The sequence below is a fragment of the Panthera onca genome, chromosome B4, assembly GCF_046562875.1.
Source record: "Panthera onca isolate mPanOnc1 chromosome B4, mPanOnc1 haplotype 2, whole genome shotgun sequence".
Classification (NCBI taxonomy): domain Eukaryota; kingdom Metazoa; phylum Chordata; class Mammalia; order Carnivora; family Felidae; genus Panthera; species Panthera onca.
In genome coordinates this window covers 81,023,696-81,048,847 of record NC_138345.1, presented here as the reverse complement: position 1 = coordinate 81,048,847, position 25,152 = coordinate 81,023,696, and the positions used below count along the sequence as shown (strand labels likewise).

General features: G+C 35.4%; 1 protein-coding gene across 1 annotated transcript; it reads right to left on the bottom strand.

Annotated features, from left to right (window-relative positions):
- Window positions 1-13,878: 13,878 nt before the first annotated feature.
- OR10A7 (olfactory receptor family 10 subfamily A member 7) lies at window positions 13,879-14,829 on the bottom strand. The gene has a single exon (XM_060604336.3). It carries the CDS (start codon window positions 14,827-14,829, stop codon window positions 13,879-13,881), a length of 951 nt encoding a protein of 316 aa, XP_060460319.1.
- Between the last annotated feature and the right edge of the window lie 10,323 nt (window positions 14,830-25,152).

Here is a 25,152-nt window from a genome sequence, read left to right as displayed (position 1 = left end):
AAATCTATTGCTCAAAGAATAGGCTCTTATTTCTCCCATATCTTTTATAGAGAGATGAGAAAATTGTACAGATTTGGTAAAAACTTTAACGTAAATTTGTTTGAAGTAATAAGCGAATGTAAGGTTTATTAGCTCCTTTTCTATAAAATTACTTACATTCATGATTTTTAATTTTTTTTAATTTAAATTTGATTTAGTTAGCATACAGTGCAGTATATTGGTTTCAGGAGGAGAATTCAGTGATTCATCAATTTTTTGACTTCTTTAGATTCATAGCCCTGTTTTCTTAAATGCTATAGTTACTATACGTATAAAAATTCCACCGAAGCTTATGCATACAGCTCCTCAGAATTATCTTTTAGTATTTTTCATCATCAGACACAAAGAAATATTACTGAGAATTCTTTTCTCTACTCAAAAAATTATAAAATTATTTTCATTTTAACAACTGTTTTACATAGGTTGATAATTTTTATATTACACCATGTAATGAGTTAGTAATAGTCACACATTATATATTTCTATGAAGGTAAAAATTCCAGAAGTATTTAATACGGACAAAAGAAGAGTTTTGCCAACTTGGGAAGGCTGATTGTCTAGAATTATATGGAAAATTTTAGTGCTCCTAACACAACTTTAATCAGTTTGCACTTTTGTAGATAATTGTCTTTTGTGTTAAATACTTCCATATTAACAAATTTAAAAGTTATAATATGCTACACACCTATAGGTGTTATTGAAAGTTCAGTTATGTTATTGATAATTAGATTAATACACCAATAACATAAATTTCAGTGTTAGTTGAAACAATGGCTTTCTATGGCTTCATGAATTATGTTGATTACTTTCTAATGGGTACAAATAAGTGAATATAGGTAATTAAAAATGTGCACACAAATAATGAGTTTTGCAAAAATATTTTATATGCAGAGAATATTAGGGCACACCTATTCTACCATGGCAACATAGCTCATTAGACTGTAATATTGCCAAACTAGTTGAAATAAATCTTGGGGATTTGAACGATTGGTAATGATTTTCTGTGTCTACATGAAAATAGCTAATGTGTCAGAAAATTTGGAGACATGGATGTTAAGCTTCCCGTTTTAGATCCTAACTATTAATTAAGACTTATTTTCTAACAGTATTCAAGCAAGTGTATTTGCTAAGGAACATTAATATTCTGAAATTTCCATTGTGTAAGTAATCAGTTTTTTTACAAAGTGAAAACTTTGTACATTATTCCCACATAATAGAAACACTTCATTGGATTAATGAGTGAGTGCTCAAAAATGAGTGTGAAACCATTTAATTACTACTAAGTGGCCTCGTCATCTATCAAATAAAAGATGAACAAAATGAGAATTTGTATATAAAAAGAAAAATTTATATCAAACATTTCTGTCAGCAAAATAAAAGATGATACTCCTTTATAATAAAGATTCATGCTATTTACAGAAAAATTGTATATATACCATATGTGATATATACATAGTCCTATGTATATATGATCAAATAATAAATACTTGACCCAAACAAGATTTATCTGGCAAAAAATATATATATTTACTCAAAGACTTACTGCTGGTACAGTGATTTTTTTAAGAGGTTTATTTGTAGTTGAAAAGATGTGGAAGAGCTTTCCCTAAAATTTTGAGATAAAGTTAGTTATGAATGTCTTCTCCAAAGTGAAATCATTTCTACAATTAATTGTATGTAAGTGTCATGTTTAGCCTCTGTCTCCTTCTGTGGTGGACCTGTTTGCTAGTTTATGAAGCATTTAGGAGGAAAGTTCAGAAACTTGAGTCCGTGGGAAGTAGGAGAGGGCTTAGTGGAAAAACAGAAGAAAGTGTGATTTGATTTCCTTTAAGCTCTAATTCTGTGAGTATGGTGTAACATTTTCTGCTGAATGTATGTGTATATGCTAAACTGTCATATTTAAATTTTTTTAATGTTTATTTATTTCTGAGACAGAGAGAGACAGAGCATGAGTGGGGGAAGGGCAGAGAGAGAGGGAGACACAGAATCCGAAGCAGGCTCCAGGCTCTGAGCTGTCAGCACAGAGCCCGACGCAGGGCTGGAACTCACAAACTGTGAGATCATGACCTGAGCCAAAGTCGGTCGCCCAACCGACTGAGCCACCCAGGCGCCCCCAAAACTGTCATATTTTAATTTTTTTTAGCTGTATCTGTTTAAATCAATAAAAATATTGCTTAAAAAGAATGTATATGCAGTTGTATCAACAAGCAAAATGAAAGGTAGACAGCAAATCAATAGACTGTACGTGTCTAGTTAAATGCAGCCATCACCAACCCTCTCCTACCTCAAACAGGTGAATCACTTCTGCCTTAGTTTCAAATCAGCTCCTTCCATGGCTAAATCAGAGAATATAAAGGCTTGGGACCCATTGGGAAATGGTCCCTGGGTCACCAGAATTTGACTGCTTCAGAATGCTGAGGAATGCCTGGCTTTTTGTCCCAACAAAGATCTGTCAAATTAGCGGGTAAAAAGAAGAAACAAAGTATGTAAGCAGATTGAAACCCCCTGCCAAGTCTTCCTTGCCATTCCCTTGCTCTTAGAATTATCTCCCTATTTTTCTTACTCATTTTGGTCTATGTGAATGGATATCTTGCTATTCCTTTGTCATCCAGGCCCGTGGTCAACTCAAAGCCTTTGCAATGGCTGTTGCATCTTTCTGTGATGTTCTTTCTCCAGACATTACCTGACTAGCTCCCTCTTGTCCCTGAGATCTCAGAATTGGGGCATTCTGATTATACTATCAGAAGCTTAGTGATTATAAGGGGAAGCTTCCTGATTATACTATCCAAGATGCCCACTACTCAATCACTGTCTAACACCTTAACTGGCTTGATATTTTATGCCCAGTAGATTTTTTGTTGTTCCTCACACCACAAGCAATTTTCCATAGGCTTGAGCTATCCCAACATATCATTTGCCTTCATCTATTATAAGGGATCCAATGTCTTTGAAACAACAATTCCTTTTCTCCAAAGTTACTTAATACAGAAAAAGATATGATTGACACATCAAAAGTTTTAACAGACTTCATATAAATATTTGATTTGTATTAAATATTTCAAATAAACTGATCTGAAAGGCCCTCCTAAGTGTTCAGTTAAGGAAATAGATTTCCATATAACATATCCCACTCAAGGGATAACATTAAAGGAAACTTGTAGTTCTTCCTGAAAGTTAATCATGATTAATATTTCTGATTAAATGATGAGGATACACATGCAAATATCACAGACCAAATAGTTAACAATTTTTCAAGCAAAGAAAACACACAAAGAAATAGAATGTTAAGATTGCACAATTAACATTTTTTAATGTTTTTATTTATTCTTTTTTTTTCCTAAGAGAGAGAGATAGAGTGTGAGTGGGGGAGGGGCAGAGAGAGAGAGGTAGACCCAGAATCCAAAGCAGGCTCCGGGCTCTGAGCTGTCCCCACAGAGCCCAATATGGGGCTCGAACTCATGACTGCCAGATCATTACCTGAACTGAAGTCTTATGCTTAACGCACTGAGCCATCCAGGGGCCCCAAGATTGCACAATTAAATAAAAAGTCACCTTTATAATTCTTTTCCTAACTTGATCTTATGTTTTAAGTTATATAGGGGCCTGCGTGGCTCAGTCAGTTAAGGATCTGACTCTTGATTTCTGCTCAGGTCATGATCTCACAGTTTGTGAGATCAAGCCCCCCGTGGGGGTTTGTGCTGACAGTGTGGGGCCTGCTTGGGATTCTCTCTCTCTCTCTCTCTCTCTCTCTGTCTCTCTCAATCTGTCTCTGCCCCTCCTTCACTCATGCTCTCTCTCTCTGTCTCTCTCAAAATAAATAAAAAAAACATTTTTAAAAATCTTTAAAAAAATTAAAAATTGTATAGAATTCCAGTCAAAAATTATGCAGACGGTTCTTCTAATCTCCAATTCACATGTGCAAACCTTCAGTATAAAGTCAATTTATTGATGAGAAAAATGTCCAACCAATCTTATGTTAAAAAAAATCAGATGGGGCGCCTGGGTGGCTAGTCAGTTAAGTGTCTGACTTCAGTTCAGGTCATCATCTCGCAGCTCGTGAGTTCGAGCCCAGTGTAGGGCTCTGTTCTGACAGCTTGGAGCCTGGAGCCTGCTTTGGATTCTGTGTCTCCCTCTCTATCTGCTCCTCCCCCCACACCTCTCTCTCTCATTCTCTCTCAAAAAGAAATAAACATTAAACATTTTTTTACATAATTAAAAAATCAGATGTATAAAATAAGCACTGTATAAAATAAATGTACAAAATAAAAACTTTATAATATACATTCAGTTTACATACACACACATATATGTGTATGTATGTGTGTGTGTGTGTATGTGTGTGTGTGTGTATATATATATATATATATATATATATATATATATACATACATATATATAAAGATAACAGAAAATTAAAGATGTAGACAGGTAGATTGATAGAACATGTGTATATGCTAAATATACCCATGCCTCAAAATGATTTTAATCAATAAAAGCCTTTTTTGTGCAAAATGGAAATAAAAAAAATTGTAGGGGTGGCTGCGTGGTTCAGTGGTTAAGGCATCCGACTTTTGATTTTGGCTCAGGTCATGATCTCACAGTTCGTGAGTTTGAGCTCTTCATCGGGCTCTGCGCTGACAGTGAGGAACCTGATTGGGATATTCTCTCTCTCCATCTCTGTCCCTTCCTCTCTCTCTCTCTCTCTCTCCCTCTCAAAGTAAATGAATTAAAAAAAATATTGTATGCAATGTGAACTTCTTCCAGATAGCCACTAATTGTTTGCCTGACACCCACACTGTCACACATATAGTAATGTTAATGATTCCAATATTTTCTCAGGAAAGCAGGCCAATTTCACTCTGAAACCTCTCTTTGACTCATATACGCATAAATACAATGCTTTCATCCTTTGATATATTATCTCTTCGTGAAACTTCTTTAGCACTTAATCTAGCCTTGTGAAGTAACTACTGAATCCCTCCAATGCTTTAATGATAACTCATCTTTTTATATTCTCTTTGCCCTTTCTTTTAATGTAAGCCATATGGGTGCTGCCAACCATTTCTCAAATATGTCTTTCATTGAAATACTTTGCTGTATAAAACTCTGCTTCAACGCTCATATTCCTTGTAATGCCTTATATGAGAAATAGGTACTAACTTCTCTACATGCTTAAGCAAGTTTTTGGCAACAACCATTTTATGATATATTGGGCTCTGCATGTGTGCGTGTGTGTGTGTGTGCGCGCGCGCGCGCCAGTATCTATATAGATATATAGATATGTATTCCCTGCAAGAAGGAAATAGCATGATACCTTTGCTGAGTAAATATTTGTTGAGGATTTATTTAAGCCAAATTAAGTGTCTAAATGACATACTCCATTTTATTGAGACATAATTGATTTGTAATAAATTTCACATCTTTAAAGTATACAGTTTGATAAATTTTGAGATCTGTCATAAACCTATGAAGACTTCACCACAGTCAAGATAACCCTAAAATTGTCTCATACCCCTTTTAATCCTTGCCTTGCAACCCACCCTACACTCTCACATAGAAGATCAGTTCGCTGGGAAAGAATTTATCAGTTTTGCAACTGTGTGAGCTTTATTCCAAAGAAGAAGAAAGAAAGGGCCTATTTTTACCAACTGCCAACTCTAAGTTCTCCAGTTAAGCATTAAAAGCATAAAGGTATTCAGATATTCTGTTTCCTTTGCATGTTTTCCACAAATACCCAACATCGTGGCATTACCATTTTTTCTGTAGATGTTAAATATAGCATATAGCCTATGTTATTTATAGCTATGCTTAATCAATGTTTCATTATACACCTCAGTGACTAAATGGGTGCTTTATGTTCTAACAGATAATTTATAGGGACTATACTGAGAGCTGTGGTATCTAGGGGCAGTATGTTCTAACTACAGCCAGAGTTCATGCTGAGATCAATGTAGTGATGAGATCCAAAAGGCAAATGGAAATCTAAGCCAGGTAAAAGATTCCAAGAAGAGGATAGAAGACAATATTGGAATATTGAGAATGGAGAGACAGACAAATGAATGCAGAGAGATTTCAATAAATCACGTGGGTAAATAGAAAGGTAAGTAGGAGAAACTGGATGCAATACATGGTTAACATTTACAACTTCTCTGCACCATGCTTTATACTGGGAAAAATGTAGAGTCAAGGGATTGTCTGGAATTAGTCATGAATCTTTTATCACTTTGCCATTTCTACATAACAAAGCTCCCTGAAATTTAGTGTCTGAAAACAACAAGCATTATTACTGTTCATGAGTCTCTGGTTCAGCTAGGCAGTTCTGCTGATATGGACTGGGTTCTCCCACTTCCTGGGGAATCAATTGGCTCTAAGCTAGTCTAGGATGGCTTCGGTAGAGATGAATCAGTTCTACTTCAATAGATGTCTGTCCCAGCAGACTAGCCTTGGTTTGCACTCATGAGAATAGTGCGGGTGCAAGAGAGAGAGAGGGAGAGAGAGAGAGGAATGCATGCTTGGCTTCTTGATACTGACACTCTGAGTTGTCACAACATTCCTTCTGTCACATCTTTTTGCAAAAGCAAGTCACAGGTCTAGGCTAGATTCAAAGGATGAGAAGCAGACATTTTCCTGCTGAGTGGACTGTGGAGTCACATAGCAAAAGACATGGTCATTTTCCTATCCATCCACCACACCAGCTCATGAAGAATCACCTAATCACTTTCTTTTTTTTTTTTTTCTTTTTTTTCTGCTCTGCGCTTCATTCTCCTAATCACTTTAAAAGCCGTTGTGACCATATTGGTCTCCCAGGGCTGCCATAACAAATTACAAACCCGGTGGCTTAAAACAACAGAAATGTATTCTTTCACAATTCAGGAGGCCAGATCTGGTGGCTCTGAGGAACATGTGTTTCTTCTAGCTTCTGGTGGTGGCCAACAGTCCTTGGTACCCCTGGCGAGATCTCTCCAGCTTCTGTCTCCGTCTTTACATGGCTGTTGGCCCTGTGGATCTGTGTATCTTTGTGTCTCTTAATCTCTCCTTAAATAATGACAATAGTCATTGGATTTAGGGCCCACTCCAATCTAGTATAACTCTATGTTCACCTGATTACACATGTAAATGCCCTATTCCAAATAAAGTCACATTCACACATACCCACTTTTAGTACTTCAACCTACCTCTGTGGGGGACAGAATTCGTTTCACAACAGTGATGTTATATATTGTGTGGAATATGCTGAAGAGATATCAAGTATCCTGATTACCATTAAAAACATAAGCCTATAGAGGCGCCTGGGTGGCTCAGTCGGTTAAGCGGCCGACTTCGGCTCAGGTCATGATCTCACGGTTCGTGAGTTCGAGCCCCGCATCAGGCTCTGTGCTGACAGCTCAGAGCCTGGAGCCTGTTTCAGATTCTGTGTCTCCCTCTCTCTCTCTGACCCTCCCCCATTCATGCTCTGTCTCTCTCTGTCTCAAAAGTAAATAAACGTTAAAAAAAAAATTAAAAAAAAAAACATAAGCCTATAAATTCATAAAATATAGAAAAGCCCAATCTATAGACAAGTATATAAGAAATAGAGAAAAAGTCAACTAGCATTAGAAAAGCTTCCCTCACTTTCTTTTTGGCCTTCCCTGTGGTATCTGGTCAAACACAAGGCATGCTTCTTTTTCAACTTAAAGTTAAGTTCCTTTTGCAAATTGATCCATGAACGTTTTTACCCTATCTCTGACCACTTTGCCGTTTATAAGCCATACATTACTCTTTATTGTTGTCAAATTTTTTATTTCACACGATTTTAGAACTTGCGCCTTTATAGAGGATCAAAGTGAGTTTCGAAGAGTTTCTGTCTTGACCAAGGTCAACAAGATAGTTAATGAAAGAATCAGCAATGACATCTAGGCTTTTATTTCTATTTTCAACTTTCACTAGTTTTACCTTTCCCCATTTTATCGAGATATAATTGACATATACCACCATATAAGTTTAAGGTATACAGAATAATGTCTTGACATACATATATGACACAATGATTACCACAACAGATTCGGTTAACATCAATCACCTCCTACAGTTACAATTTTTTGTCCTTATGATGAGACATTTTAGGCTCTACCTGCTTAGCAACTCTCAAATTTTCCATACTGCGGAATGAACGGCGGTCTAGTTGCTGCACATTGCATCTCCAGTGCTTATTCATCTTATCACTGGAAGTTCACACCTTTTGATCCCCTTTGCCTATTTCCAACCCCTACCCCCTGCCTCTGCTAACAACAAGCATCATCTCTTTTTCTCTGAGCATTTGTTAGATTTCAAATATAAGTGATTTCAGGCAGCGTTTGTCTTTACCTGCCTGACATATTTTACTTAGCATAATGTTCTCAAGGTCCATCCATGTTATCACAAATGGCAGGACTTCCTTCTTTTTTATGGACGCATAGCATTCCATTGCATATACATGTACACACACACACACATACATATACACACACATTTTCTTTTTCCATGCATTTGTCATGGATCCTTCAATTGTTTCCACATCCTGGCTATTGTAAGTAATGCTGCAGTGAACATGGGAATGCATATATCTCTTTCACACAGTGATTTCATTTCCTTTGGATATGTATCCAGAAGTGGAATTGCTAGGTCATATGGTGGTTCTCCTTTTAATTTTTTTGAGGAAACTTCATACTGTGTTCCATAGTGGCCGTTCCAATTTACATTTCCACAGCAGTGCACGAGGGTTCCCTTTTATCCACATCCTCTACAGTATTTGGTATCTCTCCTCTTTTTTGATGATAGCCACTCTAACAAGTCCAAGGTGCTATCTCATTGTGATTTGAATTTGCATTTCCCTGATGATTAGTGACTTTTAGCACCTTTTCATGTACTTCTTGGCCATGTGAATATCTTCTTTGGAAAAATGTCTATTCAGGTCCTCTGCCCATTTTTAAGTTGGATTATTTGGAGTTTTAGGCTACTGAATTGAATGAGTTCTTTATATATTTTGGCTATTAATCCCTTACCAAGTATATAATTTGCAAATATTTTCTCCTATTCTATAGATTTTTTTTTTCATTTTGCTGATTGTTTCTTTTGCTGTGCAAAAGCTGTCTATTTTGATACAGTCCCACTTGTTCATTTTTTATTTGTTGCTTTTGCTTGAAGCATTCTATCCAGAAGTCATTGCTAGGACCCATGTCAAGAAGTATTTTCCCTGTTTTCATCTATGAGTTTTATGGTTTCATGTCTTACACTTAAAACTTGAATTTGAGTTAATTTTTGTGAATGGTGTCAGACAAGGGTCTTCTTTCATTTACGTGTGAATATCCAATTTTCCTACATAATTTATTGAAGTGACTGTCTTTTCTCCATTGAGTATTCTTGACTCCTTGGTCAACTATTCATTGATGTGTATGCATCTTGGTTTTAAAAACTAATATTAGCAACACATATTTGATTTTGCTTTATTCATATGGTTTTTGTTCACATTAACAACTAAAAATTGATTACACAATTATCTTTTTTTTTCTATCACACATTTTTCCATAAATCTGTCAATTGTTTTAGGTAAAGAAAATATATCCAACTAATCTGAAAATTAAAAATATCAAAATAGTTTTTAAGGTCACATCCAAAGGCTTATTTTAAAATTATTTTTGCACTGTGTCCAGATGCCCTTAAAACACATAGATAAAGTTATTCACTTCTTCTTTATGATGAAGGGCGGTTTTTGTCTCTACATATCAATATATTCCATATATACATATGTGTATGTATTTTTTTCTTCTGGAACTAGAATGTTCCTTTCATAACATTCTTAGCGAGCCGTTTTGATTGGAACTTACAGATTAATTTTGTCGGATGACACTTGTTCCCTGACTTGTTTTCTATCCATTAGACGTCTTCATTAAATCAAAGAAAAACAAAGGAATCCAAAAAAACTCAAACTGACTTTTCATGACTTACCCAGGAAACATATTGAAAAGATAGTGAGAAGTATACTGCATTGATCTCTGGACACTGGGAACTGCCACTGTCACTGTAGTCTCCATGGCCCTGGACACTGGGACCCACTGGCTTCAGGTGGATCCCCACTGTCTCCATTTCTTTGCATTGTTAAATCAGAATTCAGTATCTTATCAGTTGAGCTTAGCTTACATGCCCACAAACTGGCTGTAAGGGAGTCTGGTAAAATACATACATGACCTTCAGATTTCCTCCATGGGAAATGTTTTCTGCCTTCCTTCCCTAAGACTCAAAAAATGAGGAGTCCAGAGGCTAAGCAGTTAGTGAATGATCACTGTTCCCACCTTTCTGAATGTACCGAATTGTAATAGCACAATGAAAGCTGACATGACTTTGCCACAAATCTGTGCTAGAGATGAGGTTTCATGGAGGATAAATAGCTATTGTGTATTGGATCTTGATTCAAAATAGTGATTATCTGACTACCAAATATGTGGGTTTCATTCCATAATGAATCAACATTGTGAGTGCATTTTATTCTCTTTACTACCTGAAAATCCACAGCACTCACTATCAACATTATTTAATAAAACGAGTTTATAAATGTGCATGTATGTGCATTTTGTAGCATTGATTTTGGTATATTGAGAATTTTGCTTTATGACTTCGTTACGTAATCGTATTTTTACTAAAGCTCTTAAGTTTTGTCTCCTAACCAAATTTAAAACTCCCTTGGGACAGTGTTATTTCCTCCATGTTAAATAAATAAAGCAATTCTATACATTGGATTGGATTCACAAATTTGACTTGATTGTCATTGAAATAAAGCAAGATAGAATTTTTAAGCTATATTTAAATATCAACCACGTTGATAGCTCATTCTTCTTCCCTCAGTTCTCATACATGTGACAGGATTGGATAATACATAAACTGAACTAACCAATTTTTTAAAATTTGTTTGTCTTTTAATATTTTCTTTTGAGAGAGAGAGAGAGAGAGAGAGAGAGAAAATGAGTGTGTGGGGGAGCAGAGAGAGAGAAAGGGAGACACAGAATCCCAAGCAGGCTCCAGGCTCTGAGCTGTTAGCACAGAGCCCGATCCAGGGCTCAAACTCATGAAACATGAGATCATGACCCCAGCCTAGGCCGGTCGCTTAACCAACTGAGCCACAGGTGCCCCTGAGCTAACCAATTCTTATTTTAGGGGTGCCAGGTTTGGTTTTTGAAGGCATCTTCTGACACTCAAACTGAAAGACATTTGGAGGAGATATTTTCAGAAAAGCTTATAAATGACAATAAGGGGACATATATATAGAAGTGCTCTATGGAATTATAAACGTAAGAAACACTCTTTACAAAATGTTTTTTCACTATCACTAAAAGAGTCAATCATATCACCATAAAGACAATGATAAAAATATCTTTCCAAAGAAAACTCTAGAATACTATTAGTGATGAAAATCTTAGCATTTTGGCGGGCGTGGTGAATTACTTATCAAATCAATACTTTCAATCATCTGTCTGGATATAATAATGACTCTATTAATTGGCTTTTGGAACTCTAAAGAAAAAACCAAGCTGTAAATTGAGGATGACAAGCCTGAAGAGAAAAATGTCTCAGTCTGTGGCTTTATGACTTACACCAATTTTAATGAAACTATATGGAACATGGTAATCGTGTTATAAACTCCTTTCAAGAAGCCAGGGATTATAAATCATATAAGATATGCAATAGATGAGTGACTTATGAAAATTTTGGCTGGCATCTTACAAGAAGAAATCGATTTTACATTTCATTCGAAACATAATATATGCATAACTAAAGCATACCATTTAACATGTGAGATCTGATCCTATATTTTCTGTTATTTTCACAACAGTACTATCAAACACTCAGATAGCATTTACTTGCCATTGACTGTTTTCATAAATTGTTGTGTTATTCTATTCTAGTTTGTATTACGCTAGCTTATTAAATGCATACACATGCACTACTAAACTGATTTTAAAAACTCACAATCTACTCATGAGTCACACACAACTAGTAGAAAAACGTTGCAACAGTCTTACCAGATGGTCACTGAACTTAGTAACATTAATTTTGGGATATATGCATTTAACTTAAAAAACTAAAAGGCCATTGAAGGAGAAAGATTTAAAGAAACTGAGATTTCTTACCCTAAACTCCCAATATAGTCAACGGCTACAAATCTCAGGGAATTGCATTTAAATTAAAATAGTTATCTCAAGTTGCATATTTGTGATGATTTAAATTTTTCCTGGAAATTGACCAAGAATGATGGAGGTTGGTTACTGCTTAAAAACAAGTCTATACAATTTTGAAAAAAAGGCTAATTGCTAATGAAGACTTGGAGCAACAGATATTATTAGATATAAGTTGCATATTCAAAGCCAATGTATCTTTATGCTCTGGGAAATATTACAGTTTCCAAAATTACATTTGACCCAGTCACATTTTGTCTTCTTAGTTGTTTGAAGGCATTTAAGGTGTTAATTAAAAAAAAATCCCATCTATAATCATGCTCTATCTGGATGAAAATGTGACTAGAGATTTTAACACATTACCATATTGAATTTCAAACACAGAAGGGTCTGAATTTAAATTCTTGTGGCTACCTTTCAACAACTCTTTGCCTTGTCGAGAGTCTTAAATTTTCTGATTCCAATATGTCTTTTAGAAAATTAAATGTATAATAAGATCTACCTGTTGGGTTGTTGCATAGATATTTATTAAAGACAGTGACTTGATAGATCATGTTGTCTATTATTATCACTACTCTTTTGGTTTTACTATAGTGTCCAGCAAGTATTTTTTGTTTAAATTCTAATAAGTAAACGTTAATTAGTAAAAATGAATAGATGATTTAGCCAACGATCAAAAAAGTCCAGACCCACATCATCAAATGTTAATATGAAAATAATCTTATTAAATAACTTCATTTAAAACAGCTACGCATATAAACAATTTGAACCATGAATTCTTGGCAACTAGAAGTCTCTACCTTTTAATACATATTTTAAAAAGTTAGTAAAACACAGTACATGATTATATTTGCATCACATTAGCTGCAGAATGTATAGAGGTTTGTGGTGAATATTTTCATTTACACTTCATGATTTTCTATTCTGATTTGTGCCCCACAAGGCTGGCCTTTATATACTGCATCAATAGACATTCTTGCCCTCTGTCTCAGATTTTTTTTAAGTTTATTTATTTCTTTTGAGAGAACAAGAGAGCAAGAGTGGTGGAGGGGAAGAGAGAGAGAGAGAGAGAGAGAGAGAGAGAGAATCCCAACCAGGCTATGCACTAGCTGTGCAGAGCAGATGTGGGGCTTCAACTCATAAACTGCAAGATTATGACCTGAGCAGATCAAGAGTTGGACCTCAACCAACTGAGCCACACAGGTGCCCCTCAGATTTGGTTTGATGAAGAACAGGAATCGGCAAATTTGAGAGTCAGGATAGAATAAGACTGGGATGGCTGCCTTCCTCTACTAAAAACCAGAATTCCTGTTGAGTGACTTTTATTTCTTGTAGTAGGATCATCCTGGTTCCAGTTAATACTCCTCTTTGTCCCTTCAGGGCAAGAGATATGGAATTTCCAACCTATGAGCTATGTGACAGTTATCTAACTCCATCCCCCAATTTGTTAAGAGCCCCCTCATTAATATTCTCTCAATGATTCCAATTTGAAAGTACCATCCATCTCTTGCTGAGACTCAGACTGATACACTGAGATCCACCCATCACAGTAAGTGATACTGACAAAATCAAAGCAAATCTTATATTCTTTTAAGCTTTCGTCAGTGGGTCCTGCTGCCCCTGCTTTGCTTAGAAACACTCTAGACAATAGAATTCAAAACACATCTAACTTCTGCAAGACTTTTTGAGTGACTGTCCTCTTGACAGCCCCCTTCACTTCATTGTTCCTTAGGCTGTAGATGATCGGATTTAACATAGGAGTGATGACAGTGTATGACAATGACACTAGCTTCTTGCTTTCAGGGGACTGGCTGGATTTGGGCCGTAGGTAGGTCAAGCTGGCGGTTCCATAGAAAAGGGATACCACAATGAGGTGTGATGAACAGGTGGAGAATGCCTTCTGGCGACCAGTAGCAGATGGCATCCTGAGGACAGTTGTGATAATGCGGATGTAGGAGACCAAAATGAGGGAAAAAGGAAACATAATAAACAGTAGTGTGGAGGCAAGTGCTTGCATTTCATACATGCTTGTATCCTGAGTGACTAGTTTCAACACCGGAGGACCATCACAAAAAAAGTGGTCTATGGTATTTGGTCCACAGAAAGGAAGGGCCATCAACCAAGCTGTTTGTAGCATAGAGACAGGAACACCAGACATCCAAGAGCCGACAGCCATCCACAAGCACAGGGACCTATTCATTATGACTGAATAACGGAGAGGGTTACAGATGGCCACAAAGCGATCATAAGCCATCATAGACAGAAGAAAACATTCAGAGCTGCCAAAGAAGAAGAAAAAATACATCTGGGCACCACAGCCTACAAAAGAGATGATTTTCCTTGGAGACACTAGATCTACCAGCATCTTCGGCACCATGACCAAGGTAAAACAGACTTCGAGAAGTGATAGGTTTCGGAGAAAGAAGTACATGGGTGTTTGAAGAGCAGGATCCACACTGGTAACTGTGACGATAAGGAAGTTGCCCAACAAAGTGACTGTATAGATGACCAGGAACAAAATAAAGAGGGAAACTTGCATCTCAGGGTTATTTGTAAAACCGAGAAGAAGAAATTCAGTGACTCTGGTGTGATTTTCACAAATCATATCTCAGACTAGTTTCTCTGTAAGAATCAAATATGTGCATGAAAGGATATTGTTTAAATACAGGTATAATCTCAAAAATATCAATAAAATCCATAAAAGCATCACTGTGCTCAGGCATCTCATCGTTCTATTCCTCTGATGCAGAAATAATGTTTACAATAAAATATAAGCAAGAGCAAAGAAATATTTTGCATGACTCCTACTAATTGCTTACCACATAGGTGCAGTTTTGTTTTTGTTTTTGTTTTTTTGTCACTAGTCACAGCCTGCAGCTCATGTTCTTCATCAGAGGCATGCTGTTGTCAGGATTAAGTAGAAGTAGTTCAGGCAGACGATATTTAAAATAGAATCATCTACTAATTTTTTAAAATATGAAATAAATCCAGGGAACAAAAAGAGAAATTATGGGTGATTTGACTTTTGGAATCTTTTAGTATATAGATTGCATGTTTATAAGAATGGAGTGTGTACTCCACACCATCATCTTCTATGTACATATACATTTACATATACGTTTACATGTACACACACATGTATGTATATATGAAAAACAACTGATAAACATAGTAAAAAATAAGCATAACTTACATGTTTGATTTTGGTGTTTTTCTGTAATCTTCCTGGGGCTACTAACTTATGTGATTTTTAATAGTGTCTCTTGAACCATAATTTGACTTCCCTGGGCCCCTATTTCTACTACTGACATAAGTGTGGTCCTATTATTTGTGTTGGGCTTAAAAATCCTTCTGAACAATTATGACTTTGAATAGAGAAGTCCTCCTTCCAAATTCAGTTATCATTAAGTAGCGATGGGTAGGATGTTGAACTAGGGTTCAACAAAAGACCACAAGGGAAAGCAAAATAGAGAAATTTATTACTCACTGGTCCTGGAGGAGGCACACAGCTCACTCAAGGTGCCACATGAGGAAGTCAAGGCACAGTGCAGGCAGAGAGAGTGAAGCAGGAGCTGGTGCACATACTTGTATTAGAATGAGAGTGGGGTACTTTGGGGTTCCCTGGCTAAGGCCAGTTTGGTCAATTTAGACCAAAAAGAGCATGACTTGGGTATGCGTTCTTGGGGTTTTTATCTAAGGGCTAAGGAGAAAGCCCCAGGAGACAGGGGAATCTATGATTTATCACAAAGGCGGTTGGGGAATCATATCAGGAGCTTATATTTACTTGTGATTCTGGGCTGTTACCTAAGGTTTGCATTCAAGCGGCAGGTTGGGGGGGGTGGGGAGGTTAATACCAGTTCAAGGGCCCTGCAGGCAATCTGGCTACCCCAAAAAGATGTCAAGTCAGCAGCATTATGAGGTAGTTTAGCTAAACTCTGAGTAGACTGTCAATCATTTCCAAAACTGCATGGTCAGAAGTGAGTTAGTCACTATTGTGCGTCCACTAAAAATCTAGCCATAAAAGTATTCACTCATTTATTATGAACTCAATTGCTATATCTTATTTAGAATTAAGTATTGTGACCAAAAATAGAATTAGCATAGCAGACATTAGTAATGTCAGAAACATATTGGAAAAATAATTACTCATAATGCTACGTTGAGACTGAGATGAACAATGTTTTTTTTTTTTTAATAGTGGGGTTAGGTGAATATTGGATCTACTATTTTACAGTACACTTTCTAATTTAATTCAGAAAAATACTTAACTACTTCCTTCTATAGTAAAAATATTTAAAACAGATTTCCCCTCTGAAAGAAAGGAGCTGAAAACTCACAGCTTCTGGATCCATTCTGAAATAAGTGGCTCATTCGAAGAATTCTGCTTTAATTCCATCCCAAATATATGTACTTGTGGTACTCACTCACTTGTCTATTTTGCTTACTCTAAGTTCTGAAGCCAACTTCCTCAGTAGCATAAGCAAAGGAATGTTGGTGCTCCCACACTCTCCATTCCCCTAGAAGTCCCAGAATCACAGGGACAGATGTAACGGTAATTGTGCCCATTAGCCTCTCACCATTATTGCAAAACATACTTCAATACCATTCTCATCATCAGTGAAAGAACAACAACATTGTTGTTGGTACATTTAGCAAAACTGATAAAAAGCTTCACATGTATTTTCATGCTCACCAGCATTTTCCAACAATTCTATACTTGTCATGGCACTAAAATTACTCCATTATTTGGAGAAAAATAAAAATATGAGAGTTGATGAAAGTATCCATATTTTGTTGAAATTTATTCATTTATATTTATTATATTATGATTTTTAGTGTATGCCTAAAATGCCTGAGCCACTACCGCCCCTCAGAACTCTGATATTGATGCCACAGAAAGCAGTGCTAGGTTGAATGGCTGAACTTTGAGTGATCAAGCTCTACAATGTACCATCCATGGTCTCTAATGTAAAATAAGAATAAGGCTATCCAAGAAAATCACCATTTTCTTGATTGCTTGAAAATTAGTGTTGTAAATTTTTCACCATGCCTGGGCACATTTAAATTCAAAATTTTGGAAAATTAGGGGTTGATAATATCATAGAATGTGTCTCCAAGTGTTCCTCTCATTCCTGCTATAATCCTAAAAACCCTACTGACTACATATATCATATCATATATCATACATCATATACTACATATATCCTCTTTGGGAAAGATTTGTCAGCAGTGATTACAAGCAATACCACAGATTTATATTATCTTTTTTAAAATTTGCAAACTGCGACCGAATTGCCATGATTACTACATGCTCTAGAGAATATAAAATTTTACTTGCTGCATAGCATTTTGATAACTTAATGACATTTACTTAAGTCCACTAATTTAGCTGGCTATATCTCAGGAGTCCAAAGAGCTCTTTCACTTCTTACTAAGCTGGTCAGCTTCCAACATTTCTGAAGAAACAGACTTTACCTTTCATTCTAGCCAGGTTTCTCCCAAATATATATTTTCCCATTAAAAAAATTGATTATGTATCTTTGCAATTACATCATCAGTATTTGGAACACCAGACAAAACTGAAATAATCATTACATGTCTCTTACTGGAACAGTACAACACAAAGTGTAGTTAGTTAATTGGAAAATGAATGAACCCAGTCTCTGAATTGAAAAGACTTTGCATGGTTGTAATCCACAGCATTCCTTGAGTACACAACTCTCATTTTTTTCTTCATACTCATTTCTTTACCATTCTATAGCTTTCTAGACAGAACAAGGACCCCATTATTTTTTGTTTTATTTTAATAAATTATAAGCTTATTCCTTTTTCCATAAAGTCCTATATTTACTTGTCTTAAAATGTTTTTATTATACACAGATATGCAGATAACATGAGTTTTTTTTTAATTGAGGGAAGAAATAAGCCATAAAGAATATCTGGATATATCTTACCAAATAAAACCTTATATTTCTTCTTTAATTAGAAGTTTAATGACAATTTTAAAGATACATAATTTTGCTTATTGCTTCAAATTTTCAGAACTAAGCAAATACCTTGGACACACTAACCTGCTTTGCAATGGCACTAAGTGGTGGATATATTTTAGTAGTAATATTTAAAAGTGTGACTGGCTTTGGGGAAATGACCCAAGGGATATTAGAAGGAACTACTATTAATTACACACCTGTTTAAATCTCATAGTGGAGAATGTAGAATTTTCATGAAACTGTCTATATTTTTTAAGGTATAATGACTGCAATTCAATATGTATTTTTCAATAATAGATACTTTGTGGTGGGTCTATTGGGCACACTGGTCAAATCCCTCAGGATTACAACTATTAATATGCCAAGACTGTATAAGGAACTGAGATTTTCATTTTCCCTGTAAGATTTTTGTACTTTTTATGGAATAGATTTTGGTCCAATACTGACAAAAGAGATTTGTACTACGTCCTTGAAACTTACATGATTTTTAAATTTCAAATTTTAATTCATTTGTAAATGTGATCTTAAACATATATTTTTCTAGTAATAATCATTTCAGATGATTAAACACCTCAAGTTAAGCTGATAATTGGCACGTATTTTATTGCAGTCTTATACCCTAAATAGTTTGGCTGTTGGTTTGTTTTAATAGGAGAACACTGTAGACAGTACCAAATTTCATATAACATTCCATGGAAGTAGTATCTTATAATGTCTAAGTTAATGCCATAAAAAAGTAAGTAATTTTTTTTTCTTTTTTAATACTTGGAATATTTTATTTTTGGAATTTCTAAAGCTATTTCAATTTACTAGATAGAGACAACTACCCACTAAATACACTGTGTAAGCTCAGTGTGTAAGTGTCCAATTGCCACTTTACAGTAGTCTAGCTCCTGGCCAGTTCCTAAAGTCAGCTTGTACAACACATCCCCTGAGTATATATTACTGCCACCTTGTGAGTCATTCATCATAACTATTTTAGCTGATAATTTTCCAGTTGTTACACATTTGCATTTGCCTGAAAAAACATCAGTGATTCTTTTCCATAGATTTTTTTCTTCACCTACGAAGTGACAGGCACTGTGCTAAACAGCAGGTTTGAAGGGTACACTAGACACGGATGCCCATCTCAAAAAGATTGCATTATAATTCTAATTTAACAAAATTCACTTTTTATCTTCACGTTTATTGTTTTTTTCTTCCATAGATATTTCACACCCCTTCAAAAACTTTTTACAAAACTCAACCATAATCGCTAATAGTGGTTACATGAATCTACACATGCAATAAAATGGTATAGAGCCATTCACGTGTATTCACATTTTGTAAAATGTCAACTTAGTGTGTTTGATATCCCGCTTTATGTTTAACTAAAATGTGCACGTGACCACCCTGTACTATCTTTGCAACTTCTTGTGAATCTGTATCATTTATAACCATGAAATTCATTTTGAAAGAGTAAAGAATGAAGATATGTCAGCAGGATAGGCTATCTAGTGGCTCTTGAATAAAGATAAAGTATGTCCTTACATTCGTCTAGGATTTGGTCCATAGATTTCAGTTTTGGAATTTCAATATGTGAATTAATCCTGAGGAATCCAAGTTCTTAGAAGATGATGAACACAAATTAAACTCACACCAAATGTGGTGTGTAAATGTGAAAAGTGTGTAAACACTTAAGATGTGTAAAATCTATTTGTGTGCTTTAAACTGAGAGATATATCTTTTAAAAAAATGTAATGAATATAGTTTACACGTTTCATTTTTTTTAACTTAAATAAAATCCTCCCAACGTGGGCTTTGAACTCAGGACCCCAAGATCAAGAGTTGCATTCTAAGAGTAATTTCTAAGAATTCACGTGATTAGATTGAGCCAACTCAGATTTCTCAGAATAATCTCCCCATATTAAAGTCTCTAGTATTTTTACATCTACAAAATGCCTTTTTTCCATACAAGTTAACATATTCACAGCTTTGGGGGCTTAGGGCATGGACATCTTTGAGGAGCCATTGATCTTCCTGCCATGTTGACTTGCCAAAAACATTATCTGGAATTCATAAAATTCCTAATTAAAGTGCAATTCATATGTTTGCTTTTAATTACAACAAGAAATAATGACAATTCATCCCTAGAATTTTCAAAACAATAGTAAGTTAAACCCAATGAAAATGGAAGGAAAGCGTGCCTGGGTGACTCATAAAGTGTCTGTTAAGCCTCCGATTCTTGTTTTTGGCTCAGGTCGTGATCTCATGGTCGTGAGATCAAACCCTGCATCAGACTCCACACTGAACATGGAGCCTTCTTGGGATTCTCTTTCTCCCTTTCTCCCTACCCCTCCCCTGCTAGTGCTTGCTTGCTCCCTTTCTCTGTCTCTTTCTCAAAATAAATAAAACATTTTAAAAAATGAAATAAATTTGGGGCATATCAGTGGATCAGTCAATTAAGCATCTGACTTCGGCTCAGGTCATGATCTCCTGGTTCATGAGTTTGAGTCCCGTGTCAGGCTCTGTGCTGACAGCTCAGACCCTGGAGCCTGCTTCGGATTCTGTGTCTCCCTCTCTCTGTGCTCCTCCTTCTCTCATGCTCTGTCTCTCTTTCTCTCCCTAAAAGTAAAAATAAACATTAAAAAAAATGTTTTTAATAAAAAATGAAATAAATAAAAAAAAAGAAAATGGAAGGAAACAAATTACAAAGAAAACATCAGAGATTAGTGAAACAAAATGTTATGTACAGAGGAGAATATTAGTGGACCCAGTATTGATCTTTGAAAAGATAAAATTTGGCAATGTTCTGGCAAGATACACTCAGAAAATAAAGCAAATAATAAAAAAGTAATAAATAATAAATAAAAGGTATCTCTATTCAGGTATTCCAAATTAAAAAAGAATGAGTGTCAAATAAAGATAACGCTGAGGAAAAAAAGATAGTTTTCCAAAACTGACTCAAGAAAAAATGGATAACTGGATTAGACATACAATTTTGTAAAAGATGAATCAGTAGTCAAAAGAATTTCCCCCCAAAATAGACCCAGATGACTTCACCAGAAAATTCTACCAGACAATTTACAACAAAACAAACACAAAAACACACAATCAAGTCTTTCACAAACTGTTTTTGTGTGTAATAATAGAAGAGATGTTAGTACAGTAAAACCTTGGTTTGCGAGCATAAGTTTTTCTGGAAAAGTGCTTATAATCCAAAGCACTTGTATATCAAAATGAATTTCCCCCCAAGAAATAATGGAAACTCAGATGATTCATTCCACAACCCAAAAATATTCATATAAAAATGATTGCAATACTGCAATATAATGCAAAATAATAAAGAAAATACAAAGTGTAAAGAAAAATTAATCTGTGCTTACCTCTGAAAAAAAGCTTTATGGCTGGTGTGAGGGAGACAAGAGAGTTTGTGTAGAACAACTTTCACTATCACTAGTGGAATCAGTGCTTTCTATTGACTTAATGGAATCTTTTTCTTTTTGTGCAACTTTAACAAGGAACCCAGACAATGACACTTGTTTTTGCCTCCTTTTGAGGATTTCACAGAAATGTGACATTGCACTGTTGTTAAACAGATTCATCGCTGGCACTACAGCCTTATTCATGTGGTTCCTTTCTACAAAATTTTGCCCTGTTTCTCACATTTTACCCTTCTCCCTAATCTCGTTTGAAGTGAAGGATTCCTCCGCCTTTTTCTCCTTCTTCTCTGCGGACAAGATGCAAATGTAAACTTCTTACAAAATCTTGCAATTTCGGTCACTCGCATACCGTGTTTGTATTTCTCGATGATTTCCTTCTTAATTTCCACTAAAATAACCTCCTTCTTCTTACCATCTTTCTTTTCAACCTTTTTTCTGCATGGGGGCCATTGTATATGTTCGCATGGATGTTGACTACAGTACAGTATTAATAAACTCTTTTAATATACTGTATATAATGTAACTGGCAATAAGGCAGCAGAGGAAAGGGTCTATATCTGCTGGCAGCCTGACCTAGAGGGAAGCAAAGCATTGCTAAGCTTACTCTTGTATGGAAAAGCAAAGGACTGTCCATAGGTCCTTTGAAATGACAAAAAATACACGAGTGCCCGTTGTGGGCACCTTCCAACGTTCTGAAAAATCACTGATTTCTGCCAAACACTGAGGCCTGAGACCAAAAATCTGAGCATGGGAGATGATCACCCACAATCCCACAGAGAGAAAGAGAGAGAATCCCCTTTATACTAAACATGAATGAGATTTTGAGATTTTGTCCATGGAATTTTGTTCAAATACACTTCATCTTTAATATGTTTATCATAATGTAATAACAGAAAAACAAATTTTTTTATTTTTCATTATGTTTATAGGTTGTGGTGATTAAATGGGTAAAACATTATTAAAAATCACCTAGCTCATGTCCTGACACTGAGGAACCATATAGTAATAGTTGCTATCACTTTACTAATAACTGATAAGCTTTGATAAAATTCACGGTATTGTAACTTAATTAATTAATCTTATTAAAAGACTATCTAAATACTGTTGCAAATGCTAAGTTACTCTTTATCTCAAATCAAACATTGTAAGTCCTAGAAGCACAGATCTTATTATGATAAATGGCTGTTTGTAATTTTCTACCCTGAGATGTTCATAGTTTTCTAAGTTAGTACTTTAATTCAAATATTAAAATATATGTTATATCATTTTATTTCCAAAATAAGCACTAGAGAGCTTTTTTTCAGATGGTTCCTTCACACCAGATATGGCATATGGTTCTCCATCTTAAAAACATAATGAATAACAATAATAAGTAATCTTATCCTGTCTTTTGTTTTTCTCTAGGTATCACCCTGTCTATCTCTTCCCCTTCATGAGCAAACTTCTCCCACATGTTGCTGCCACTGGTTTCTTTTTTTATTTTTCTTTTCAATATTTGAAGTTTATTGTCAAATTGGTTTCCATACAACACCCAGTGCTCATCCCAAAAGGTGCCCTTTTCAATACCCATCACCCACCCTCCCCCCCCTCCCACCCCCCATCAACCCTCAGTTTGTTCTCAGTTTTTTAGAGTCTTTTATGCTTTGGTTTTCTTCCACTCTAACCTCTTTTTTTTTTTTCCTTCCCCTCCCCCATGGGTTTCTGTTAAGTTTCTCAGGATCCACATAAGAGTGAAACCATATGGTATCTGTCTTTGTCTGTATGGCTCATTTCACTTAGCATAACACTCTCCAGTTCCATCCACGTTGCTACAAAGGGCCATATTTCATTCTTTCTCATTGCCATGTAGTACTCCATTGTGTATATAAACCACAATTTTTTTTATCCATTCATCAGTTGATGGACATTTAGGCTCTTCCCATAATTTGGCTATTGTTGAGAGTGCTGCTATAAACATTGGGGTACAAGTGCCCCTATGCATCAGTACTCCTGTATCCCTTGGGTAAATTCCTAGCAGTGCTATTGCTGGGTCATAGGGTAGGTCTATTTTTAATTTTTTGGTCTAGTTTAATTCTGTTTTCCAGAATGCAGCCACTGGTTTCTTTCACTTTTTTATTTCTATTTACCCATAAATAACTTCAGTCTGTTTCATGCTCTTAACTGTCTTTCCCTTGCTGTGCAGAAACGTTTTTATTTGATGTAGTCCCACTTGTTTATTTTTGCCTTTCTTGCCTGTGCTTCAAAAATCATTAAGACCAATTTCAAAGAGGGATATTATTTAGCCATAAAAAAATAAAGAAATATTGCCAATTGTGACAACATGGACGGACTCGGAGGGCATTAGGCTAAGTCAAATAAGTCAGAAACAGAAGGACATACACCATATGATCTCAGTTATGTGGAGTCTAAAAAAAACTGAACTCGAAACAGAGAGTAGAATGAGTTGGGGAGTGGGAGAAATGGATAGATGTTGATCAAAGGGTAAAAGCTTTCAGTTATAAGATGAATAAGTTTGGGGATATAATGTATATAGCATGATGGTATTAGTTAATAATACTGCATTGTATACTTGAACTTTGCTAAGACAACATATCCTAAGCTTTGTCATCACACTCAAAATGATAACAATGCATGGTGATTTAGGTGTTCATTATCCTAATTGTGAAAATTATTTCACAATTATATGTATATTATATGTAATTGTCATGTGTAAACTTTAAATATGTAAAATTTTATTTTCCAATTATATCTCCATAAAACTAGAAACAAAATTTAAAAATGTGTTATGTTTGAAAATAAAAATTCTCAGAATGAATGAGTTTTTCCACTTCTTGAGGAAGTGCAGAAAACACATTGTTCACGTTTCTGACAAATTATTTTAATTAGAAGCATTCAAAATTAGGAATTGCCCTGTTAAGGTCTATTTATTTATGTTGTTAATTTCCACATAGATAATTAAGTGAAAGCCATCTGTGGTGTTAATGGAGCTTCTTTGTCCCTGCACTGTGCCTACAATATCACAAAGACCTGAACAGTCACTGTCCATTTGAGGAGCTTAAAGAAGATTACCATGGCAAACATTCATAAATCCAATAATTAGTTCAATTGCATAATGGAAATCCATTAGAAAATTTTCATTTTACACATTGAAACTTAACTGATGTAACTAACAGTAATAGATTCTCTCTGGAAAATGTGTTCAAAAAATGAAAACGAAATTTACATCGAATGTTCATTGTTGTTTCTGAAGAAATCCCTCTTGAGAGAAATCTAATTAAACTGTGCAGTGAATACAATCCCTTCGGTCTTTAGTCAGAATAAAAATACTGCCTATTCCACCACCAGTTTGGAATTGTAGAAAGTCTGGAAGACCAACAGGGAAAAGAAAATTCACCTTATGGTTCTAGGTATGTTCCCCTATTCATAATTTCCTGTAAAATTACACTGAGGTTGTGGAAAGAAGATTCTGTTAGTTTTGGTTTCCATGGATTTTACCTGCCTAATCATTTGATTATT

Coding starts and splice junctions, on each gene's coding strand:
- OR10A7 (XM_060604336.3), bottom strand. CDS start 14,829: ATGATTTGTGAAAATCACACCAGAGTCACTGAATTTCTTCTTCTCGGT.